Genomic DNA, 27085 nt, shown 5'->3' on the forward strand with positions numbered 1-27085 from the left:
AGACTCTGGAGATTCCTGCCAGCTCAAAGAGTTGGCTCATCGGCCCTTTCCCTTTATCCTGAGAGTGTCTTGCTCTGTCCTCGGAGAAATTATCTGAACATCCGTGATCAAGAGAGAAATCTGAATGAATCTGACTGGCAGGTTGAGGAGCTAGTTCTCCATTGAACGCTGAGGAAATCCAATGACACAGCACAGAAAGGGGTCATGGCATTTGGCTTTACAAATAATGATTAATAAAAAAAAACCAACCCACAAGCCAGAGCACTGAATTATTAACTAGACAGAGAAGGACAATTCAACAGATAAGCCAATCAGCTTCCTTCAAAAGTGTCTTCAAGCTACAGTTTGAAGAAGGCTTTCACAGTGTGTACTCTCACCACAGGAACATGACTTTACGGCTTTGCTGTGCCTGGATTTTTATCCTCCTCATTCCCAGCCTCTCAGATGGAGGGAAACTCCTGGTGGTGCCCATGGATGGAAGCCACTGGCTTAGCATGAAGCCTGTGGTTGAAAAGCTCACCGAGAGAGGACATGAAGTGGTGGTGCTTACACCAGAAGTAAGCTGGCAGGTAGGAAAGACAGAGGCATACACAGTAAAAACATACCCCGTGTCTTACACAGTAGAAGACCTGGATAATGGCTTTCGTGACTACCTTGCTGCTCACCTGAAGGACTTGCCTTTTCCACTGAACACTCTAGCGATGTACAACAGCTCTGTGCATGTTCTCGCTATATTCTTTGCTCAGTGCAAGGACCTTTTCAAGAACAAGGAGACTTTGCAGTACTTGAATCAAAGCGGCTTTGATGCTGTCCTAACTGACCCCGTGTTTATGTGTGGAGCAACAATTTCTAATTATCTTGCTCTTCCGTTTGTGTTCTTCATGAGAGGATTGCCTTGCAACTTACACTACGAAGCAGCGCAGTGCCCAAGCCCTCTGTCTTATGCTCCGAGACTGTTCACCTTCAACTCAGACCGCATGACTTTTTTCCAGAGAGTGGAAAATGCACTGGTTTCCCTCCTGGAGCTTGTGTACTGTAACGGTTTCTACAAAGAAGCACTAGCGTTTTCCTCCGAAGTTCTTCAGAGAGATGTATCCCTGCTAGACATGTTCAACTCTGCTTCCATTTGGCTTCTGAGATATGACTTTGTGTTCGAGTACGTCAGACCAGTGATGCCAAATATGGTCTTTATTGGAGGTATAAACTGTGCTGAGAAGAAACCACTGCCTAAGGTATGTTCTTTTTCCTCCAAATTACACATTTTGCAACGGAATGTGATTACATCTTGTCTGGAAATCTAGTGCCAATTAAGTTTTCTGTTTCTGGTAATGATTTAATGCAGCCAGATTTTTGCAGTTGTTTTGCACAGGCTGAAATCAAATTATCATCATGGAGGTAGGTGACCTATTTGAATTAATGAGGATTTTTGGGCAAGTCCAACAAGAAATGGACTTCATCGGCCAGCTACAAATTACCTTCCTCTGTGAATGTATATTCACCGACTAAATGCATTTTTATTTTGTTTTCCTGGAGTCTGACATCTTTCTTTGACCTGGCCAAAACCCCAAAGACCATGCTCTGGGAGTCATCTTTTGTTTTTAACTCTGTGCTCAATAAAGTCAGTTAAGTTGCCTTGTCTGTGTTTTGATGACTTGTGGCTTCCAAATTATGTTGTTTCTGTTTGTAGGTCATGGTGAAACATAAATGTCATGTTGAAATGGGAAGAATTAATCTGAGAGAGTGTATTTGGTGAAATACACTTGTATGCAAAACTCAGCTAAGTTTTCATACCTGTTTCTTGACATTTGCTTTTGCCAGAATTGTTCTGCAGGGTTTTTAAACCTAATCTAGAAATTCAAATCTATTTTGATAGTTACTCTATGGTCTCTAAAGAATTAATAGCACTGGAAACTTCTTTCCAGGCACAAAGCAGGACACAGATCTCTTTCCTATGATAGGAAATTACTGCCTTGCTTCTGAATTGTGGTCACACAATTTCACTGTACAATTGCAGGACAGCAGTTTTGAGCTGATGTTTTTTTCATTCTTTCCCATTTCTTTCATACTCTTTGACAGGCTTCTGCAGAGTCCACTGAACTTGATAAAGAATAACATTGGAAATTCAAATCCTAGAATAATATTATAAATATGACATTGTCTTCCATTAGGCTCAAGAAACTGTTGCTTCATAGTTTGAGATTTAAGATGTAAATTCTTGCTGGTTGCATGACTTAAGTCTTTACTTCTATATCTGAAGGTCTCAGAGCTGCAGTTTGTTGCTTACTACAAGGGTAGTGCCATCCTGCCCTCATTTTATACCTGGCATCTCCCATCTTCACACTGACATTTGTCATCTGGTGGAAACCACATGTTCCAAACCTTGAAAGTACTTGAGTATCTTCAGTCCACCTTTTACAGCAACATGTTCTGCAGAGAGCAGAAGAATTTCTCCTATTTCACTTCAAACAGTGCCCAGTAGCAAGGCAATAATGCAGCAGAGTGTAAACAAATGTGAAGTGGGTCATGCATGGGGAAAAAAACCAATCTGCTTATCTGTACACAGTAGTAAACCCTGGGCTGGTCACGACTTTTCAGAAATACAATTGTATTATTAGAATAGATAGTTCTCTGAAACACAGTAGCCCATTATTCAACAAGAAAACAAAAAGGATGACCAGAAAAGGGAGAGAGAACAAGAGATTGAAGAGGCATTTTATTTTCTCAGACGAGAAGCTTAAGCCACAGACCTTTCAACACTGTTCACAGTTTTGCACAGGCAGAAAAACCAGGCGCTGTGGCCTCATTCCAGAAGAGGACTCCTCGCTGCCATATCTCACACGGTTCTGTGGAGAACCTGCACCAGGGTGCTGTGGAGCTCCTGCCTCTGCAGAACTGGGCAAGTGTGTCTTATCCAGCACCGAGCTGGGAATTAAATCCCGCGTTCCCTGACCCTCCTGAGCTATAAGAATCCTCTCCATCCTGCAGTGCTCTTGTGTAAAAGGAGTGGGAGAACATGCGACTGCAGGACTGGGCCTGGGGGAACACAAACTGCATTTATTGACTAAGATAACTGCACTGGCTGCCGCAGGCTGGGCTTCCTCATGTCCCACTTTGCATAGGCATCTGTCTCAGCAGCAAGTACATATTCATTAACAGACACATAAATCCACTTGCCAAATCCCAGTGTGTCTGGAAGTCTAATACAAGGTTCGCAGGAAGTCAGAGCCAGTATTTCGGCTGAGCAGAGGTCCCGTGCCAGCATCAGCCTTTAATGACTCCAGAAGGACCTGAAGGCTGGCAGGATAAATGGTCCCTCATTAAGAGAACATTGCAAATGAACTCAGACTGTGAGCCCTGAGACACTTTTGGCCAAACTTACTGTGAAGTTGCTATTTTGTGCAGCACGTAAAATCAAAGTTAGATCAAAGCAAAGTTCAGAAATGTAAGCTATAGCAGCCTTTCAAAATGCTTCTTGTGTTCATGTTACTTGTTCAAACTGGTTAACTTAAAACATTGTTTCGGTGGTGCTAAGGAAAAAATCCTTGCAAAGGGCACCTGTACCCCATTCTGGTTTCAAGGGTGTGGTGCTCGTTATCAGTTCCTGTGGTAAGTGCAGGTGAGCAGCATGGAGTAGTTGGAGAAACAAAGGGCTCAAAGAGTGAGACATTAAGTTTTAAGTTGTGTTTAAGTAGGTAGTGAAGAAATGGAGAAGTAGAGCTGAATAAAGACCCTGTGGTTTGTCCCTCTAGCACAAGGATTAAGCAAATAGGTCCTGTTCTGAAACCCTCCTGCCAGAGCCAGCAGCACTTAGGACACTGATAAGGAGGCATTCCTAACTGGTTCTCTGAAACATGCAGTTAAAGCGAATACAAAGACTCTGACAAGAAGCCGAAGAATACAGTAAGCAGTACCAAAGCACGCACACATACCTGGTACACAGAGCAACACTTTTGAAAAGCCTGTTCAACACAAAAGCCACTTTATGGGACCTCAGAAGGGACCCTGTTGTGTCTGCGGGTACTGTTACTTTGCTAACCAGACTAGTACAGCTATAGCGGTACTCTTCATTTTCAGCACTGGAGCAGTAGTCATCACACTGTTCATGAACCAAATGCTAGGGTTGCTTTTTCCATGCAATATTCAAGGTGTTGATGAACCTAGTGACAGTTCAGAGCAGCCAGCTTTCACTGTTTATGTTTTTGTAAAGGAAGTTGAGCACTTTTAAAGCTGACAATAATGTTCATCTGCTTTATATTGCAAAATCAAAATACACAGTGTCAGACAATACAATCAGCACTACTTTTGAAAAAGAAAGTTTAGCCGTTGTGCGTTGTACATCTTTAGTGTGCAGTATATATAAACCTGAAACAGCTGCTTTAACCAAACACGTCATCTCACTGTCCTCCTCAGTCTGCTTTTGTCCACAGCCCTGTGCCTCTCATATTTTGAAGAGATATTGAAAGAAGCTGGAAAACATAGTTCTTCAGTGTACGGTTCTCACTCTTTGAGCCCTCTGTTCCTGGCTGTCAACATCTCATCACTTCTGTGGGTTATTTTTCCTCCAAAGTCATGCTAGCCAAACTACATTCTATCTTATCCTGTGTTGGCAAATGCCAGTGCCTCTGCATAGCTATGCAAAATATAACAGGGTAAAGCAGACAGGTTCGCATCAGCAGCTACCACTCTGCATTTACTGGAATCCCTTTGCCTGATGCACTTTAGCATTAAAAATAAAAAATTAAAAATAAGAAGAGTAGGTTCAGTTGCACAAGGATTTGTCCATATATAAGCCTCATCCATCATCCAAATCCTGGGAAATGAAACTAGATCATCGCTTGTGCATTTTAGCAACCTGATCCTGTTTGCAAGACCCAGAGCACAAGGAGGCAAGCAATCTCACCTACCAACAGGAAAACAAATCCAGCATTGAAACCAACATTTCCATGCTGTCTCAAAAACATTTAGTTTAGTTTTAGTGTTGCTCATACAGCAAGTAGCTGCTGAGGTATCCATTTGCTATATCCTCTTTCCTTAGTGCCACTCACTGTTTGTTGCTCAGCTTAGAAGAAATCCACAGGTCACCACCAGTCCCAGTCAGAGATAAGCTCCAGCACAGCAATGCTCCTTGCAAGCTCAAAGAGACAGCCTGGAGTAACCCACACAAGTCCTGTGGTGAGAGATGCTCCTGGGAGGAAAATAAATTGCAGTCCTGAGTCACCCGAGCTTCAGCTGTGTTTAACATAAAATATCTCTCCTTCAGTATCCAGTGGGGAAGCTTTACCTCCTAGATGCCAGAAGCAGGCACAACACAAAGAGTTCTCTCTCTTTGAGCCCTTTTTTCTCCAACTACTCCATGCTGCTCACCTGCACATACCACAGGAATTGATAATGAGCACCACACCCTTCAAACCTGAAAGGGGTAGAGGTGCCCTTTGCAAGGATTTTTTCCTTAGCACTACCCAAAACACTGCTCTGGCATTGCTTTTACTTGCATAAAGACAAAACCTTCCTCCAGCAAAGCCTTGAGGGCCTCAGTTCAGTGCATGTTCCCAGGGGATGGCAGTGAATGCTGGCAAAGGAGGAGTCACACCACCCTAATAGAGTTTTAGTGAAAACACTAACCAGGGTATTTTTTTTATAACAGCCCAGAAATCAGTTCCTCTCTCAGGAGACATGAACTCCAGCGATAGCTTGTGCCTTCCTGTGAGTGGATTCAAACCCACAGGACTGACTACCAAGTTCCTGGCTAATTTAACCAAGAGATGACCCCACTTCTCATCAAAGTTGGGGTTTTCTATGTGTATTATCAGTGTGATTAGTAAAAAATATTATAGCTCCTCCTAAATTTTGTCTCGCTCACAATATATAAAAAGGGTTTTCAGGACAGTGACCAAAGACCAAGGCTCCTTCTTTGTATCCCAAAAAAGTCTCCACTGGCCTCCTTTCCATTCACTTGCCCTGAAACCATTATTTAGATGGGTTTTTTTGTTTGCTTGTTTGTTTGTTTGTTTTTGTGTGTGTAGGAGTTTGTTTTGTTTTGTTTTGTTGGTGTGTTTTGGATTTTTTGTTTTGTTTTGTTTTGTTTTTTGTATTTTTGTTGGGTTTTTTTTTGTCTAGTACCATGGAGAGAAAAGCCAAACAGGACTTTTCTTCTCCTCAGATTTGGAATTGCATGGTACATCCTGGTAGCTCTGATATATTCATAGGACATGCAGTATTGACAGCTTCCAGGGGGTGGGAATCTATCAGCCTTCACATACTGGTCAGGTATTTTCAGGCTAGCCCATAAAACAAATGATGTTGCAATTTCCATTCCTTCTGCTGGGTGTATTTTACAGGTTGCCTTTTGAAAGCAAAACCAGGTTTTTCTCACTGGGTACCTACCAAGTCAATGGCATTAACTACAAACATTATTACATGATGACAATCCCACTCTTCTTAGTTTCATGAAGGAAGGAACGTGCTAACATACTTTCAAGCTTGAAAATTAATAACAAGTACAAAGAGGGACATCTCTTTTCAAGAGCAGTATGCTCCCATTTCCTGTATTGCAGTTAAATATTGACAGATAACCGCAATGATACTGGGAAGTTAAACATTTACTTCTGCAGTGAATAAGTTTCCTGCAGACAAGTTAGAGCTTGCATGGATCTGTGTCGGATGTGTACAGAGCAGAACTCTCCAGTTTACTTCCACTGAAATGGGTCTTCCATTTCAGTGTTTTTACCAACATACTGGGATATTTCTTCTTCTGGTATCATCTCTAATCTTTGCTGAAGGTGGAAAGATCCTGGTGGTGCCTCAAGATGGAAGTCACTGGCTCAGCATGCGCCCAGTGGTGGAGAAACTCCAGCAAAATGGACATGAAGTTGTTGTGGTTGTACCATCAACAAATTTGTATTTGAAGCCAAAGGAGCCTCAGAATTATACAGTGAAAGAATATCCAGTACATTACACAGACGAAAATTATTCTGTTGTGCTCAAGTCCTTTGTTAATGCTCATCTTTCTGAAGAATCTATTTTGAATAAAATTATTTCAATACATCAAAGCATGGTAGAAATTACCAAATTCTTTTTGAGCAACTGCGAGAGCCTTTTTCACAACAAAGACATGATGCAGTATTTGAGAGAGAGCAAATTTGATGTGGTTTTCACGGATCCAGTTCTGATGTGTGGACCAATAATTGCTGAGTATCTTTCAGTTCCTTCTGTGTACTTCTTGCGGGGACTTTTTTGCAGTATGGATTCTGAAGCTACCCAGTGTCCAAACCCTCCTTCTTATATCCCCAGACCCTTCCTAAATCATTCAGATCAGATGACATTTACTCAACGCGTGAAGAACACAGTAGTCCATTTGCTGGAGGTCATTTACTGTAAGCCTATATTATTTCTATTTGAAGAACTTGCAAATGAGATACTACAAAAGAAAATGACAGCTACAGACCTTCTACGCCGTGGATCTGTTTGGCTAATGAGATTTGATTTTGTGTTTGAGTTCCCAAGACCGGTGATGCCAAACATGGTTTTTATTGGAGGGATAAACTGTGATCAGAAGAAAAAACTGTCTCAGGTATGAAATTTCATTTTGTTTTTATTGAAAAGGCAAGAACATAAATGTTTAAGCATCCTTAGATCAAAACCTAACTGGCAGCACCTTGGTATTTAAAGATAGAAAGCTAATGAGAAATCTTGCATGATGCAGAAATGTTATTTCCTAGTATCCAACATTCAGGTTAGATCATATCCTGGCAAAGCCAATGTCTTATCAGATATGAAAATCCAAGTGACATGTAACTTTAATGCAAATAATAAGCTGTTTTGTTGAACTGAAGCTCACCTGGATTTTGGTGAGCTGCAAACTTTCTTTACTAACAGGAGCCAGACGTAGTAGCTTCCATTTCATCGAAGTTTTTTATGCCATGTCCATCTCCGTAAGAGCTGTCCCTACAATCAAGACCAGGCTCCAAGGACTTGGCTGTATTGCTCTGAAAGAGCCTGCAGAACATCCATAAGCACAGTCTGCCCTCTGTCTGCCCCATGGTGTCCTCCCTTTCCAGCTGTCTCATGGACTGTCCATCCATACCTCTGTGTACCCATTTTCCTTTCATATACTTTGAAGGTCATAGGAAATAAGATTTTAGCTATTCATCAGTTCTTTTTCTGTCATATCCATCTGCCAGATTGATTCATTTACATCCTTCCTGTTATGTGAAGCTGTCAAGGAAAGCCTTTTAAAAATGAATCTGCTCCTTCTTTTGTAGGCTATTTAATTGTTTTTAAGCTTTTCTGGGTGGGGATGCCTTCATCTGTCAGTCTAGCTTAAAGGCATCATCTTCTAGTGTTCATTTGACAGCATTTTCAGAGGTTATGAGCAGCAGATCTGTTTCTGCACATCACCGTCTCCTGGGCTGTTTGAAAAATTCCCATTAAGTTAGTCCTGTGTTGTAAACTACTGATACGGGGACTGTGCATGTGATGGAGCTGGCTGTTCTTTTTGGAGGGCATGTTCTCAATAACATCAAAGCTTTCCCACCAGGCTAGAGAATATAAGCATGCAGAAAGATCCACCAGTAATGTAGAGCCCTGAATGTTCTGGACAAGCAAATTGTAACCCAAAGGCACCTGCCCAGCCACCCATTTTTAAATTTTTATGATGAGAGATTATCACCAACATCTAAAACCCCAGCAGTTTACAATCAAGAAGGATCAGAGTCCGTTAACTGTTTCAGTCATGAACTAAACTGACATGGACCATGAACTCTTGGGTTCATTATTCGAAACCTGTTGTTAGTTTATGTTATCTGAGGTACAATGTTGACCTGCTGTTTTGCAATTTAGTTTTATACTCGATAAGAGGTTAGATAGATATACAGAGATGTGGAAAGATTTTCTGTTGGCTACTTATCTTTAAAAAAGAGCGTGTTTGCATCAATGAAAAAAATAATTCAATTTTTCAGTTGTACCAACTGGTTTTGGTTATTAAAAAAAAGCAAAACCCAAAACCAAGGTACTTTAACATTGATTCCTCATATTTATCTTCACTATAAGTTATGTTTTGCTGTACAACTTGCCTTAGCTGCTTTAGAAAATACTTATTAAAAGAATATCAGTTTACTACACTCTGTGACAACACTCTCAGCCTTCAGTGATGTAGAGAACTCCAATACTAGATGGAAAAAACCTAATTTTGATGCATGCTTCCTAGACTCAGTACTACCATGTAGGGTAATCCCAGCAGTGTTTTTGCCCATCTGCTCTGTGGATGTGTTTCCTTCTGGGGTTCCCATATATCTCAGAGCACGCTGTCAGTAAATGTCATGTCAGTAAATGTGGCTGGTGGGAAGAAGTATCATGGACCTACTATGGGAAGGAGAAGGCTGTGGCAATGAGATGTACTCACAGCTTAGGAGAGTGAAGCATATGACGGGAAACACACCTTTCTCATGCTCACACAAGCCCGCTTCTGAAGTACGAACCTCCTCCTCAACCTTTTATAATCATTAATCACCTAGTGCAACTGCCATTGTGTACAAACATGTGAGGGCCTGAAACACCAGGCAAGCCAAAGGGCAAAGCAACATCAGAAAGCGCTGTTTGCAGAGGTGGACTATAGCTACAAAAGCCTGTGAACCCACCCAGCCCCTCTGTGCACGAGTCCCTGACTGTCGGACTCGCAGCATGTTGCTGGCAGTGCTGCTGCCATTCCTGTGCTGCCCGGGCGCTGCCGCCGCCGGGAAGCTGCTGGTGATCCCCATGGAGGGCAGCCACTGGCTGAGCATGAAGGAGGTGCTGGCTGAGCTGGGCGCGAGAGGCCATGAAATAGTCGTTCTCACCCCAGACAGCAGGATCCTGATAGATTCCTCGGAGATGTACGAAATGAAAATGTATCCTGTGCCTTTCAAAAAGGAAGACATGGAAAAACATATGCGCTCACTCAGTGAAAACTGTTTTAGTGAAGAGCCCTTCCTGACGAGATTTGTGAATACCTGGGTTCATTTCAGAAAGACTGTTGCCATGTTTGAAGCCTTCTGCAGTTCCTTACTGTACAACGAAGAGATTATGAAATACATTGAAGAAAGTAAATTTGACGCCATCTTTACAGATCCTCTGACACCCTGTGGACAGATAGTTGCTTTGCACTTCTCTATCCCTACTGTTTTCTTCTTGCGGGGCATCCCGTGTGGTATAGACATTCAAGCTGCTCAGTGTCCAGACCCAGCATCCTACGTCCCACGACTTTTCTCACTCTATACAGATCATATGACATTTCCTCAGAGAATGAGGAACTTCTTGCTCGCCACTGCGGACTATCTCACCTGCAGTATATTCTTCTCACCATTTGAAAGCCTGGCCTCAAACTTTCTCCAAAAGCCAATGACAGTTACACAGCTTTTAAGTCATGGATCCATTTGGCTGAAGAGAACTGACTTTGTCTTTGAATATCCTATGCCTGTCATGCCCAATATGGTTTTCATTGGAGGCATAAACTGTGGACAGAGGAAACCATTATCTCAGGTCAGTGTCTGGCTGGGAAAGGTATAACATGGGAAAAGTTCTGGCAGTCATACACCTGTACCATCTGAGCGAGGTCCAATGGTGTGTTTGATATGGACATTGCTTGCCTAAAGAGATAATTTAGGTTAATGCTTTCTCTATAGCCAAAAACTGAGTGATATGGTGGACCAGGAGAACAAGATATGATTCCATCCCCCTTCCTTGGGTCTGCCCAACACAGGGATTTCGTTCAATGAGGGGATCACATGCTATGCTGCGTTCAATTCCAGCTGAAGTCAGGTACACAAACAGCATCTCACCCAGGAAATAATGCAAAAAATGCACTAAATTGCTTTGTTTTCTAGAAAGGATAAAGTTTTATCCTTTGTAAATGCTGCTTAAAAAGAAACAGACTTTCTTCTATTTTTTCCTTGAACTGTTTTCACTTGCCAGCCTTCCTTGAGTCTTAGGGGATGGATTCCTCCTGCCTATCACCACTCCTACTCTTCCCCCAAATTCATGGGCCTTTTTGAACACAAATGAGTGAAGCTTCACAAGAAAATAGATTTGCATTTTACAAGCCTGGCACACCTTGCCAGAGCTGATGCTGCCCATTGAAAGTACTGCCCATTTCTGTTGAGCTGCTAGTGTTCAGAACTTGCTGTTTCACAAAAGCCTTTCAAATTACCACCAGCCCCCCACACCGCTGCTTTTATGAGAGGAGTTTTTTCCTATCTGTCCTGTCCATCAGAGCTGCTTAAGGGCTCCTCAGGGCCAATCCCAGGCAGACCCTCCAGGAGAAGCCATGTGGCAGCTCCAGATTAAAATCAGACTTTCCTCTGAAGACAAACTCACTCTCATGGTGCTCAAGGGATAAAGATCATAGTCCAGCAGCAATATTTATTGCAGAAGTACTGATTCTTCCATCCTGATTTCTTCTTGTCTTCCGCCTATGCCTCTAAATCACACAGTTACATCTCACGGAACAATATAATCCTGCAGGTTGCCAAGTTTATCAGAAATACTTATTAACTGCTCAGACACAGTATCTTACTTTTAGTTTTTCATTTGAAGTAGTAACACCACCTCTTACCATTTAAAATCAATTCCTGTCCTGAAACAAGAGGGCTGTTGCTGGCTATTTCTGTCCAGGCTTTCCTATATTTAACTAGCTACAAGAAGAACTGAGTGGCTTTTCCTTTCTGTTGTTCCTGGAGAAAGAAAAGAAATGAGAGCAGCACAGAGATGTAGGTCAGGATGAAAACAAAGAAGTATTGTGCTTGACAGCACAGATTCAGGGGTTTTCCTTTGCTGATACAAGCCTCTGCTGCAATGTTGTTTATTGTAATAAATTTGTACCTTGTGGTGTCCCTGGCCCCAGTGCTGAGCTCTCTATAAATCACAGAGCCTCCTCCTTAGGATTTGCATAGATATTGTGCTGTATAGCGGCATAATTTTATAATTAGATTTAAATATAATCTTGACAAGCATTTCAGAACAACTGTAAAACGCTTATCGAGAAGAAAGGGAAGAAGGAAAGCAAGAAAGCCATTTTAACATCTGCAAGCGCAGTTAACTTCCAAGTGCCAGTACTATTCAAAGACTTGGGATATTGTTTTTACACAGTCTGATTGTATTTTCAATTCAACATCCATCAGCTCAGGGAATGAATCAGAAAGGATTCATCACAAGGCTGCCTCAGATACCAAGCCCAGTTCTGCCCAACCCAAGCTGATTTATCACTGTTCCTTAAATGATTCATCAGTGCCTTGAACAATGACTGGTTTTGCTGGAAAAAACAGATCATTAAGAGGAATGCAAGAATCTGGCAAGGGGCTGTGGGGTCTCCTTAAAATCTGTTACGTCAGGGCAGATGAGCCTTGGATTTCTAGCAACATGGCTCATGTAAGTATATCCAGTTATTTAGTTTCTATAGGAGTTGTGGTTTTCCTGTCTCTGTTTTGCTTAGCCCTTGGTGGAAAGTTGTTGGTGGTGCCAATGGATGGGAGTCACTGGCTCAGCATGTGCTCATTGCTGGTGGCCCTCAGCCAGAAAGGTCATGAAATTGTCGTTGTCACACCAGAAGTAAGCTTGAACATGAAGGCGTCTGAATAACACTCTCAAAATGTATCCAGTGCCTTTAACGAGGGAAGAACTGGGAGCAAGCATGCATTCATTTGCGAATGATCTTTTTGAGAGAAGACCTTTTCTTCAAAGGATTGCTGTGCTTTATGAAGAAGTTAAAGTCATCTCCAGTCTCTACATTTCTTCCTGTACCAATTTACTGATGCTATATCTTGAAGGGAGTAAATTTAATGCTGTTCTCACAGATCCCACTGTACCATGCGGACAAATACTGGCTCTGCATCTCTCTATCCCATCTGTTTTTTTTTTTTTGCGGGGACTTCCCTGCAGTTTTGGTTTGCAGGCTACCCAGTGTCCAGACTCTCCTTCCTACGTCCCAAGAACATTTACAGACAGCTCAGACCACATGATGTTTCTGCAGCATGTGGAAAACTTATTTCTGAAATCATCAGAATCCTTTCTTTGCAATTTTGCCTATTTGCCATTTGAATTTCTGGCCTCAGATGTTCTCCACAGACCAGTAACAATGAAAGAGCTCTTAAGCCACGGATCTATTTAGCTTAAAAGAATGGATTTTGGTTTTGAGTATCCCATGCCAGCGATGCCCAACATAGTTTTCATTGGAGGTATAAATTGTGGAAAGAAAAAGCCCTTATCTCAGGTCAGTGATTTCCTTTATGAAGTATGTTAAGCTTTGAAGGGAAAAGGCTGTTTACAAATGCTCTATGTATAATTGTATACTTGAGTTTGTGGGATTTATACTTGCATTAAGGTATACTGTAAAGACAAAACAGGTGAAAAACTGGGTTGATTTTAATTCTCTCCCACTCTTGCAGGTAGTCTTCTATAGCATTAGCAGGATCTAAGCATTTTTGCTTATGCAGTTGTTTTCTTTGGGCGAGCTGGACGTAGTTTATCAGTGAACTCTCCCTAACAAGCCACACACCCACCAGTGAGGGTGATCCCCAACTTAGCAGGCAACTCTGCTGCTTATTTTTACCAGGTCAGTATTATCTGAAACTATTTGTTTTACTTTCACAACTGATTTTTAAAAACAATGAATCTTTTTGGTTAGGAGAACCGTCCTTCCATAATCTAGAAATAAAGTGTCATGATGCATGACTAGTTGCTTTGTCAGTCTAGGCTTATCCTTCTATTGTATGGATTCCTTACGCAATTTTCTGCAGAACCATTGGAGGTTTTCATAGCTGCTACCCAGCACTGAGCCATCTGCAGCAGCTCACACTGCCTTCTGAAACATTTCCCTGCAAAGGGTGTACCTAGAAATCCAATAATTTGGTAAATGTCCTTAAAAAAGTTCTAGTGCATACCATCAACCTCTATCATAAATTACACTATGGTCAAAATTACTTATGTGCAATAATTATTATAATTATGTCTGATTGTCTGCAAATCCTGTCTATGCATTAGTGTTGTTTGCTTTCGTGACCCTAGGGCGTGCTCTTCCTAGGCTGATCCAGAATGGAATTTCAAAGTTGCTAATCCAGTTTTAAATGTATCTGGCAAAACAATATGCCTTTATCCTTCCTCCCTCCAACTCCTACTTCATCCTTCTAGAAAGAGGCCTTTCAGGGAAATGAACTTCGGTAGCCAATTTTCCATTTCCGTTACAGTGTCAAGATATAAAACTGGATAAGAAACCAGACCATTTCCTATGTGAAGCATTAATATTTTTCCAGCCTTTAACAAATAAAAAATGATTTGAACTGGTAGGAGGGGAAGATTTTCCTCATACTGAAAATCTTTGTTTGGAAAATTAATGATCTGTTAATTGTGGAATTATTGTGCATTTTTGAGCAGACCGTTTATTTAAGGATCCCACACTTTCTTAAATCCTAGTGTTCCTCCACTATAAAGAGGTGGGTGTTTCCCAGTTTAGCTGCCACTCTGATTGTTGTCTGCCAAATCGGCTGTACCTTAACACCCCTTATTCCATCTTTGCCATACGCATAGTTATACATTTACCACACAGCAAATAAATCTAAAGACCGCTCAGAGAACCACAGCACAGCTTGCTTACAAGCACAGAGCCGGGAATATTTTATCTGGGCAGCACATGACATATCTCCTGCACTTGCAAAAGGTTCATCCAGAGGGAAGAAGTGCAGTCCCACCCAGAATCAACCCTGCCTGCTTCCTAGGACACTCTTTACTGTTACTCTAATAAAAATTGATAGGGTTTATTTGGTGCATCCACCACGCACCACCAGCCTGTGGGCTTGGCTGGAATTAAATGTTTATTACGCAGCCCTTTATCAATTAAATGATTATCCATTTACCACATAGCAAATACCTCCAAAGATCAAAAGTCAAACAGAAGCACAGATTGCTTAAAGGCGCAGAGCTGGTGCTCTTCCTTCAGTGTCACCAGTGGTTTTCTTTGTGGGCAGCACTCACCAGGTTTCTGCAGAAATGGTCCCGGTGCTTAGTGCTCATGCACGAGTCACAGCGACGCTGGTTCTGCTCCTGTCCATGCTCAGCTTGGCTGCTGGGGGGAAGCTGCTGGTGGTGCCGGTGGATGGGAGTCATTGGCTCAGCATGAGGGAAGTGTTGGATGGTCTGAAGCAGAAGGGACATGAAATAGTCGTCGTAGCACCTGAAGTCACTCTCCACATAAAGCCGACAGATAATTTTGTTATGAAAATATACCCAGTGCCTTACACACAGGAAGAGATGCATGAATCTTTCGAAGCATTTGTACAAACTGTACTTGAAGAAGGATCTTTTCTGGAAAGATTTCTTAAAATATACAACAACATGAAAAGATTCTCTGATCTTGGACTCTCTAGCTGTTCACACTTACTGTACAACGAAGAGCTTCTCAGGTATCTCAAGGAGAGTCAGTTTGATGCCGTTCTTACAGACCCTGTACTACCGTGTGGGCCGATACTGGCTGAGCATCTTTCACTCCCTTCTGTGTTTTTTTTGCGAGGCTTACCATGTAGTTTAGACCTTCAAGCCACTCAGTGTCCCGGTCCCACTTCTTATGTCCCCAGGATGTACACAGATCTTACAGATCGCATGAACTTTCTCCAGCGAGTGAAGAATCTAATCTTTGAAATATCAAATTATTTTCTCTGTGATTTTGCCTTTCAACCGTTCACAAAACTGGCTTCCGAATTCCTCCACCGGGACGTGACTGTGATGGATCTCTTACGCCAGGGTTCCATTTGGCTCTTGAGGTTTGACTTTGTGTTAGATTATCCAAGACCTTTGATGCCCAACATCATTGTAATTGGAGGAGTAAACTGTGCTCACAAGAAGCTAACACAGGTGGGTCATGCTGTGTTTTTAATTCTTGCTCTGATAGACGTACGTGTTCACAAGTGTGGAATTTTGTATTGTGGATAGGAATCAAGTTCCTGTTTGAGTGAGTTAGGCAAATACTCATGAAATAAATTATTTTTCTCTACTTTTTTAGGCAGCTATTAGGCAGCCATATCTTTTCTCTTATAAATTAGGCTCAGTTGATGCCTTTTCATTATGTGTATTTCAAGCCATTTTGTGTAACATTGAGTAAATTGGTACTCTCTTCCTTTGTGAGTGATGGATGAGCAGCAGGCAAGTCTGAGGGGCTGTCAAAGTCTTGCAGTCAGGTATAATCCATACAACTTTGCAAATCGTTGCAGGGTCCGCTACTTACTGAGAAAGGCACATCAGGCTTCTGCCCTGGTGCACCCTTGCTGCCTTACCACTTGTTTCTTTGTCAATGAACTTGTCTGCTTCCCAAGGCCATTTCCAAAGCTGGAATCAGCAGGAATGCTGCAGGTTGTGGACTCTGGGGCTAAGAAGCACTGTCTCCATGTACAAGGTTTCACCGTGGTGATGGCTATGTGAGATCTGAGAGAAAAGTCAATCTCACTTTGCCTGAAGGGGCTACGGTGGCCTGGCAGATTCTGCTCAAAGGCAGCAGAGCTGCCAAAGCTTTTCTAATAGAACCAGGCAGAGCATATCTGGCACTCTCACCACATTTACTATGCAACGATGTAGATTACTGATCTCTTGTTCTCCAGCCTTTATCAAAACAGTGATTATACATTTACCAGACAGCAAATAACTCCAAGGATCAAAAGTTAAACAGAAGCACAGATTGCTTAAAAGTGCAGAGCTGGTGCTCTTCCTTCAGTGTCACCAGCGGTTTTCTTTGTGGGCAGCACTCACCAGGTTTCTGCAGAAATGGTCCCGGTGCTTAGTGCTCATGCACGAGTCACAGTGACGCTGGTTCTGCTCCTGTCCATGCTCAGCTTGGCTGCTGGGGGGAAGCTGCTGGTGGTGCCGGTGGATGGGAGCCATTGGCTCAGCATGCGGGAAGTGTTGGATGGTCTGAAGGTATTTGAATACCTCCTATGACCATTATAGTGAAAACACTTCAATATATCTAAAATTTATTATTGTATTCAGTTCCAATTTTCCATGTGGCTGTTTGTGTCTGTTGCCTCTTGTCCTGTCACCGTGAGTCCCTGAGAAGAGCTGGGTTCTGTCTTCGTTATGCTCTCCCACAAGGGGAGTTGAAGACAGCAGTAAGATCTCCTGGCAGCCTTCTCTTCTGAATCCTGAGCAAGCTCATGTTTCTCAGTGGTCCCCAGCCCCTAACCATCCCCTTGGCTTTTGCTGGACCTGCTCCAGCACATCAATGTCTTTCTTGTGCTGGAGAGCCCCAGACTAGGTACATATCTTCACATGTCTCCCAAGTGCTGAACACAGAAGGATCACCTCCTCAGCCAGCTGGCTGCAGTCTCACCTGTATAGCTCAGGACAGTATTGTCTCAAGGGTGCAGGCCACACTGCTGATTCTTATTTATCTTACTTATCTTCTTGTCCACAAAGACTCCAGGTCATTTTCTGCAGAGCTGCTGTCTGTCCATCTGGAGCACAGCCTGTCCTGTGGCACTAAAACAGGCTGCAGAAAGGGACTGTATTAGTGCCTGAAACTCCTTCCTCTCAAATGAAGTGTTCTTAGATGTTATAGTCCTTCTTGCTGGCTTATGAGAATCACCTTTTTTATTGTGCCATATGGAGAACCTTTTTAGGACACACTTGGTATTAGCCTCAAAATGTGCTTGTCACACCCAACTACCTTCAGCAAAGGTAGACATCCATGAAACGGATTTCCTGTCACTCTTACCTGCTCCACGACGACTCTTCCAGGCTGCTGCACAGCACGAAGAAAATGTTCAGAGCTCTCTCTGATCAAGTCTGCTTCATTTGGAGTCTGAAACAGTTCCTCTTCTCCACCCAGAAACTGCTCTTTTTTAGCTACCATACCATTCCTTTATCTTGTTGGGATTTGTAAATTTGCCAACTTTTGGCATCCACCTTTTCCCTTTCCATGGAATATTCCTTAATGGCAGATAAAATCTGCTTGGCCAGGCACTTCTTCAAGCACAAACAGCAGATATCTGCTCTCCTAGGTTTATCATGAAAGTTTTCATGTGCCTTCACATGTGCTCCCACTGCTTTGTTTACCAGGGCCTATTTAATTCACCCATCTACCCCTTGACTATCCATTGCATCATTTGCTGTTGTGTCAACTCAGTTTCTTAAGAATAATTCAATAAGTCACTGAAATCATGCAAATCAATCTGATTTGGCTATCTAAACAAGTCCTTGGAGTGGGACTATCTTGGCTTATACCACAGCCAAGCCTTATTAAGTTCTTTTGAAAAGCAGGTATTATTAAGAACATTTATAAACCTTTGGCCTGTAGCCTCTCACCTATGAACTCTTATGGCCCTTCTTGAGCAAGGACCAGATATTCTGTGGTATCATTGCCTTCTAAAAGATCTTTGACCTTGAGCTACTCACCTATGGACTCTTTTGGAGTTGAGCTCCCCTCTTGAGCAAGAGCTGCATATTCTGCTGCATCACTGTCTACACAAAGAGGTGTTTGGTTAATGTGTTACACAAACTTTGGTGACACCACTGCTTGGCGTGTCAGCTCCTGCTCAGCGTGTAGAACATTGCGTGTGAACTCCAGGCACAGTGACTCATCTCTAACAGCCCTGATCCAGAAAAATCTCTTTAAAAACAACTGCTACCTCTGCAAATGGAAAGCCCCGCTAATTGTTCTGAATCATTTAAGATAACACAAATGCACGGAAGTACTTCTTGCTTTAGATCCCTTGATAGTACTGTTATAAACGCCTTTATCACAGTTTAAAAAGTGATCTTTGAACGCCAACCTCTGTCAGTAAACATTTGGTGGAGACAGGGATTAAAGACCACGAAGTTATAAAGACCACGAAGTTATAACTGAGGTGCAATGATATTTTGCTTTCATACGTGACCTGGAAGAAGAAGGAACAGTGCGTTTGTTTATTTTCCTGCCAACAGCACCATGGTATTTGTGCGGAGATACCAGATACCCAACGGGCTTGTTCTTTTCCTTTCTTTCTGGAGTTTGGCAGAAGGTGGGAAGCTCTTGGTCGTGCCTCAGGATGGAAGTCACTGGCTGAGCATGCGCGTGGTTCTGGAGAAACTCTGGGAGAGAGGGCATGAAATTGTTGCAGTGATTCCTGAAGCCACTTTGCTGCTGAACAGCTCACAGTCGTTCACCATCAAAACATACCCTGTGCCTTACACACAGGAGTTTCTGGATGAAAGCTACAATTCCATTGGTGAAAACAGTTTTGATAACTCTCCCATTCTAGAAAGATTTGCATTTTTACTCATCAATATGTCAGAAGTGACCAACATGTTCTCTTCTGCTTGTCGGCATCTCTTATATAATAAAGAACTAATGAAGTACCTCAATGATACCAAATTTGATGCCATTATGACGGATCCTGTATTGCCCTGTGGACCGATTGTTGCTGAGAATCTCTCTCTCCCTTCAGTGTACTTTATGCGTGGTCTTCCTTGTACCTTGGACTACAAAGCCGCTCAGTGCCCCAGTCCTTTCTCTTATGTGCCGAAGACTTTCACAGCCAGTGCAGATGACATGACATTTACAGAGCGTGTGAAGAACCTTCTGGTTGGGATTTCAGAAGATTTGTTATGCTATCTCTTTTATTTAAAATATGAGAACTTAGCTTCTGAGGTTCTTCAAAGAGAAGTAACAGTACTGGAACTGTTTAGCAAAGCATCCGTTTGGCTGATGAGATATGACTTCGTTTTTGAGTACCCGCGCCCAATAATGCCCAATATGGTCTATGTTGGAGGTATCAACTGCGCTCAGAGGAAGTCATTACCGAAGGTTTGTCACTGTTTCCATTAAGGGCATTATAGCATTTATTAGTGATTATTTAAGATTTGCCTTTTTAAATGCTTCCTATAGTAGTATTTGTGCTTGAGCACAAATGTGATCGAATACCAGGATGGCTTGGTTTGGAAGTAGCTCTGATAGATGATCACAAGACCTTAGCTTCGTTGCACTGTGAGCAGCTGAAGGGTTTCTCTCCGGAAGAGCTTAGGTGAAGTTGTCTAAGCTATACAGCTGCCTAGGTATAGCTTAGCTTGTTGGAAGCATATCAAGTAATGTCAGACAATCATGGCAGTTCTACTGTATCTAGATAAATGACAAAATCATGCTAGATCATATTCATACCCCTAACAGTTGTGGAATATTGATTAATTGTAGGAGACTTAACTGGGCACAAAGTAGAAATGTGGAATTAACTCTGTGGGTATACCCAGGCACTGGCAGTGTGCGACAGAGATCAATAATGTGCATGAATACCCCAAATCCTAGCAGGGTAGGCAATCAAAAACAGTAGAGGGAGCTCCTTCCACATTTGTGGAAGAAAGCATAGAAGAGGATGATTGGAAACAGAAACCTTCAGGAGTGTAAGTATCTACCCTCTTTCCCTAACTTGTTCAAATCTCCCTAGTGGGCTGTGCATATAATGCAGATGCCTGTCATTTATTGCATTTTTCAGACCGCGGTGGTGTTGCAACAGCAGAAGTTATTGCTGAGCTTGTATCACCTTTACTACTGTAGACTCAGGGCTTTTGCTTTGATAACTGGTACAGTATAGAAACAAATCCGAAGATAAACCTTATCAACTCACTGGATATCAAATCTCTGTCAATTCATTGCTTCCCGTTTAGGCTCTGAGAGCACAAGTTAATCCACAGGTCAGACTTCTGTTCCAAGTTCTGCATCCAATCAGTTGAGCAGACTCAAGGCAGGGAGTTCATCATTAACTGTTTGCTAATAAGATAGAGAATGCTCAGTCAGCTGATACCTCCCAATCATAACTCTGTTCAGCCTTTCACTGTTAGACATCGCTGACTGCTGTGGGCCCAGTTGCTTAAAGCCTTCACTCTGCAGAGAAGACAAATCCAATCTTTACCCACAGTTAAAAATTACCCTTGTTTCTGCCCACCATTGTACGGTCCATTAAACATTAAACACTCACCTTAGTGAAGAACAAAGTGCAAAGTACCCCACGATTCATTCCTCATCCCCTGCAGCAGTTTTGCAGCTGGTTAAAACTTTGCTGACAGCTCACAGAAAATGGCTTCTTCAAATCGAGGATTTAATGCTCTTGCTTCCTGGGCTGTGTTTTTCCTGCTCCTGTGGACCTCTTCTGAAGGAGGAAAGCTTTTGGTTGTCCCTATCGATGGCAGCCACTGGCTCAGCATGCGCCCGGTTGTGGAGCGGCTCAGACAGAGGGGACATGAAATCACGGTGCTTGCGCCAGAGATAAATTTGCGGATAGATTCATCGGTGCATTATAGCATGAAAACGTACTCTGTGTCTTATACCAGGGAGTATGTGGAGGCAGAATTTAAAAAGCTGGGGTATAGCAGTTTCACACCCCAATCCTTCTTTGAAAAATTCTCAAAAATGGCAAATATTTCAAGCATGTTCTTTGATTCCTGCAAACATCTTCTGTCTAACAAAGAGCTGATTGAATACCTTGAAGAAAGCAAATTTGATGCTGTCTTTATGGATCCTTTTTTCCCATGTGGACAAATAGTGGCTGAACACCTCTCCCTACCTTCTGTGTACCTCCTACGGGGACTGCCGTGCAGCCTAGACTTCCACGCCACCCTGTGCCCAAATCCTCCTTCTTACGTTCCTAGGTTCTTCACTCGCCACACAGACCGCATGGCATTCCTGCAGCGCACCGGCAACCTCCTAGCTAGCCTGAGCAGTTCCCTGGCTTGCAGCTTTCTTTATTCACCATATGACGGTTTGATCAGGGAATTCCTCCAACAAGAGGCCACAATGCTCGAGCTGTTCAGCCATGCATCTGTTTGGCTCATGAAATATGACTTTGTCTTTGAGTACCCCAGGCCCTTAATGCCTAATATGGTCTTGATCGGAGGCATAAGCTGCACTCAGGAAAAAGCATTACCACAGGTTAGTTACCTTTTTTTACCCCCTCTAGCTTAGCTATGACTGCACCGTTCGCTCTCACCGTTGGGTGGAGCTCCTGGCAGTAACAAATAATAAGAGAAAGAGTGAGGTAGAAGTGGCTAGGAAGCATTTTGCACCTCTGCATCCCTTGGACAATGAGGAATATGTTATTTTGTGGGAGACCTCCAGATTCCCACAGAAGCGTGCATGAAAAGGTGGGCTTTTCCCTCAGTATTTTCCAGCAGCCTATTTCCAGTAATTCCATTTTGTATGCCTGTTTATAGGACTTGGTGCTAGCTGGGGTAATGCTATAGTCTTCTGCCCTTGAGCAGAGGACCATTTCTGCAGGAATGTCAGACAGTGGCAGACCTGAGTGAAACCCCCATCACCCAGTGAAGGAGCCAGAGGTCTTTTGTGCAAAATACTCTGTCCCAGATCTGGACTGCAACTATGTTTTGCTAGAACTATGCCCAGCTTCTTAAGTATAGAATATCTGTCACTTTCCCCAAAGAAATCCTCCTAATTCTTAATGCTTTCTCTTATTTTTCAGTTAATGTCTACTGCAGATATTTCATAAAGGTCATGTGTAGCACCCACCTATGCAAGCAGAGCCTGGTTAAAAAGACTTTAGTACAATAACCCACCTATTTCCAAAGCAGTGTTACAAAAAGTTTCTTAATGGTAGTGGCGTTCCTGAGGAGAGAGTCAGACCTTGGTACACAAAAACATTTAAAGAAAGGAGTAAAACTGATGTGACTGGTCCCATAGAGAATAAACAGTGCTAAATATACTCTGAAATAGCCATACCCATTCCACTGCATCAGGAAGTGCCGAAGAATTTCGTATCAAAAGCACATTGGTAATTCAGGGAGGATTTTGCAGTTCCCAGATGCCTGTGAGTTTACACAGAACTGCACTCCCAAACGGATATCTATGGTGCCTTAATGTAGAGCACGTCTTCTGAGAAGTCTGCTAAGACACAACCAAGCCCTGAAATTAGAACTGCGTTTCACCTTGCTTGCCCCCAGGAGAGCGCGACGTCTGCTCTTCGGGATGTGGCTGTCACCAAACCTTCAATGGCTTCTTCTCTGTGGGATCCAGTCTCAAGCAGAGAGCCTTGGCATTCTGGTCAGCCACAAAAATACATTATGGGGCATAAACTAAGAGGATCGATCCCTGTTATCCCCTCAGACCTTAGATATAACTTTTCAGTTGCCAGACTTATAGGGACATTTAGTTCATTTTATTCCACTTAACTCTGATGCCTGCAGTAATTCCCTCCAGTTTTGTCTTTCCTTCCCTGGCCTTATCAAATATTTTTCTAAGGTGCAACATTTTTGCTCCAGCCTTCGGCTGTTTTTATGCTTCAACAGAATCCTTTTGTTCTTGAATTCCAGTGGCAGATCTCCTAGTCCTTCTTTTGTTTAAATCAAACAAACAAAACAGATTAAAAAATTGGCAGTGATTCAATATGATTATACTCAAAGCAGGCCCAAAACATGCAGATATTAGAAGTTAGAGCTTTCTGCTGTAAGAACACTTTGCAAAACTCTTCATTTTCTCTTGCAGCTACATGATCTGAAAAGAAGAGCATCAACTCCAAATCCAGAGCACCTGACTTGTAATATATGTGAAAATAAAGCACAATATATTCACCTGGGTATTGCTACAGGATCTTGTTTAGTGCACAGAAACTGCTGTCTGTGAGCACGCAGGCTTTGCTGCATGAAGGTTTTAGAGTAAATATTTTCTCATGACCATACTGTATTATGGCTCAGGCTTCAATTCTGCAAACACTCACACACCTCCATAACTCTGTTCATTCACCTGTGCCAATTTTTTTTCACCCAGGACTCATTTTCCTATAGAGAACTAAATTTTCTGATCATAATTTTGATGTGTCAGCTGCTCATTTTATTGCCTTCCCAGTTTTGTGCGAATGTGACAAAGTACAGCACGTAACGTGGAAAGGAATTTGACTCGGGATGCACTCTGTGTTGGCAGGAATTTGAAGCTATTGTGAATGCCTCTGGAGAACATGGCATTGTTGTCTTCTCGCTGGGCTCCATGGTCTCTGAGATTCCTATGAAGAAAGCCGAAGAAATTGCAGATGCCTTGGGCTCTGTCCCTCAGACGGTACGGTTTCCCTCTCCCAATTCCAGCACAGCAATTCAATGCTCTTTTCAAATACAGTACATGATTACCTTTGCTTTTTGGTGTGCTTGGTCTTCCCTTCTTTCTCCTGCTCCCTGATGCCAGAAGGAAGTATCAGCCCAGCTGCTCCGCAAGACAAAACAGCTTTTGTGCATCGTGCAGGTTTTTAGCTGTGCTTTGCAAACCCACTGAGGAGCAGCAAGAGACCAGTTGCTGAGAACTGATGTTGTGCTTACTTGTCTTGACAGGTTTTGTGGAGATACACGGGAAAGGCACCACCCAACCTGCCAAAGAACGTGAAGCTCGTCAAATGGCTGCCACAGAAGGATCTTCTAGGTACGTCTGAGATACCCTGAGTGACTCCAACATCTTTCTTTTAGTCTGATACTGCTGCGGTAAAGCCCCATGAGCATCATCTCTGCTGAGTCCCTGTGTCACTGTGGGTCACAGGATTTAGTTTTGGCCCTTGCTGTTTGAACCAGAGCTCGTCTTTTAGAAACATATCTGGTTGCAGCTTCAAATTTGCCAAATTATGAAACAACACTGTTTGGAAAGGTGTTCCACCAATTGACTCTACTCTTTCTGTCAATAACGGGGGTCTTTACCTCTGACTAGTCAGCTGTGGGGTGTTGTCATGTTTTTGTCTACTGGACTGAAACTAAAATTTAAGGAGCCCGAGAGAGCATTTCCAGGCGAGTCATCAGGCTTTGAAGTGGTAAAATAGTACATGCTGTTGGCAGGTGTACACTTGTTGGTTAGACAACAGGACTCAGCTGTGGGCCATCTGAAAAGCCAGCAAATGGAAGACATGGTAAAAAAGTAAGTGATGGTAACATCCTCCTTAACATCACTTGGCTCTGATTTCACTCAAAAATCTAAGAAGCTTTGGAGGATTATCCAGGGCTTGCCAGAGATTACCCAAACCAAGAAAGGGCTCTACAACCCAAGGTTCACTCAGTCCCTTGTAATGCCCCATTCTCTGCAGCCCTGAGTCTGTCCATAAGTAATGATACACGTGACAGCCCAAAGTTCTTGTTTTATGACTGCCAATGCTAATTTTGCCCAAGTTCTTTCCCCAGGGATGTGTTACTGTGACTTAAGAATTCAAAAAGCTAAGCAAGTCTTTCTTTCCTCTACAGCTCACCCTAAGGCTCGTGCCTTTATTACTCATGGAGGCTCACACGGTATCTACGAGGGCATATGCAACGCAGTGCCAATGGTACTAATGCCGTTATTTGGAGACCAGATGGACAACGCCAAGCGAGTAGAGTCACGGGGAGCAGGACTGACGCTGAATATACTTGAAATGACTTCACAGGACATATCCACTGCCCTGAAAGCAGTTATTAATGATAAGAAGTCAGTATATAGAAAAACAGCTCTTCTCCTTTTACTGTTGTGTAACATCAGCACTCTTGGCTTCCAGCTTAACAGAATGCTAATCTGTTCTTATATGCTTTCTTATATCAAAGCTACATCACTGAGAAGCTGATGCTTACCCAGGGTTAACCTTGTCCTGTCCCTGTAACAGCACTGTCCTTCTCACTGCCCAGGATCATAATCATTAGGTGACAAGAACTGGCTGATGTGAGAGGATGCAGGTATCAGAGAACATGGGTTAGAAGTGCAGTAGAAGAAATCAAGTTGACAAAATATATGTCACCTGCTTAAAGCCAAATTTACCAGGCAGTGACCTAGAGGGTTTTGATACAATGTGGTAGAAACTGCAATTGGTGAAGGCAGATGTGGCAAACTGCTTTTGTTCCCCCAGTCAGTGGTGACATGAGTCAGTGGGCAGCCTGAAAAGATTGAAAGGCTCAGCTGCCTGGCTGGTTTTCTTTGCATGAGGCTTGTCCAGAGATGCTGCCTGCACAGCAGCAGGAAGAAGGAGACAAGTTGCAGTGCCTCTGTATAGTCCTGAGGCTGTTCTGCATCAAGAAACTTTGCCCTCCAGCTGGCAGGGTTCCCTAAACATAGCTATTATCACTCATTTATTTTACAGACTCATTTTCTCAGTCATTTCCCCCCCCAACACACACACAGTGCTCAGGAGGAGCTGTATGAGCACAGTCAGCTGCTCCCTGGCTCAGCAAGGCTGGACAATCCCAGCACAGAGCAAGGAAAATGTGCTTGGGTACACTGAGGAGGTACCTGGAACCACACTAGACATTATGTCTTGCAGACAGCGTGCCCAACGTGTTTTAAGGCATCACAATGAAGTGGAGCTGCAGGACATACCTTCCTCTTCTCCACTGCCATTCTCTGTTGGTTTTAGGGCCTCTCAGTCCTTGGCATCCTCTCCCCCAGCGTGTTTCTAAGAAATGGCACCTTTTGCCATGGTTTCCTAACCACTGTTCTTGTAACAATACCTACTACTACTACTACTACTACTAATTACAATAATAATAGATCGTGATCTTCAGCTGGATGGCTTTTCTACACCCAGTCACACATTTCAGCCAGATACTTTTACCCCAAAGATTTTGCTGACAGCTCAAATTGAGCTTTTTCTTCTTTTCTCATACCTTTTCTCCTTTGTTTAATCATTGCAAATAGCACTTTTCTGGGCCTGTATCTTTGCCGTTATCCTTCTCATGGGGTGGGAGGACACCACCAGAGAAGTCCCCAGTGGGCCATCAGACAACTAACACTGCATCCCTTTTTTTCTGGGGTCTCAGTCTCAGCAGCAGGAGTCACTGAAAACACCCAACATCTTTCCTTGGCAGGTACAAAGAGAACATCAAGCGCCTCTCTGAGCTTCACCTCGACAGACCCATCCACCCCCTGGACCTGGCCGTGCACTGGGTGGAGTTTGTAATGAGACACAAAGGGGCCCCACACCTGCGCCCCGCTGCTCACGACTTGAACTGGGTCCAGTACCACTCCCTGGACGTCATCGCCTTCCTCCTGGCCGTGGTGCTCCTCTCCCTCTTCATTTCTCTGAAGTGCTGCCTGTTCTGCTGCCGCAGGTGCTGCTCGAAGAAGGGAAGAGCAAGAAAGCCAACCAAAGCAAAGTCTCACTAG

The 27085-nt window shown here is 43.0% G+C and overlaps 1 protein-coding gene across 1 annotated transcript; it reads left to right on the forward strand.

Moving 5' to 3' along the window:
• Positions 1-386: 386 nt before the first annotated feature.
• Positions 387-27085, forward strand: LOC308041922 (UDP-glucuronosyltransferase 1A8-like; the record flags this gene model as incomplete). Its single annotated transcript, XM_080346909.1, has 5 exons — positions 387-1232; positions 23912-24043; positions 24310-24397; positions 25201-25420; positions 26788-27085. The coding sequence occupies 5 exons, from the start codon at positions 387-389 to the stop codon at positions 27083-27085; spliced, it is 1584 nt and encodes a 527-aa protein (XP_080203035.1).

This window comes from Nesoenas mayeri (assembly GCF_963082525.1).
Source record: "Nesoenas mayeri genome assembly, chromosome: 6".
Taxonomy (NCBI): Eukaryota; Metazoa; Chordata; class Aves; order Columbiformes; family Columbidae; genus Nesoenas; species Nesoenas mayeri.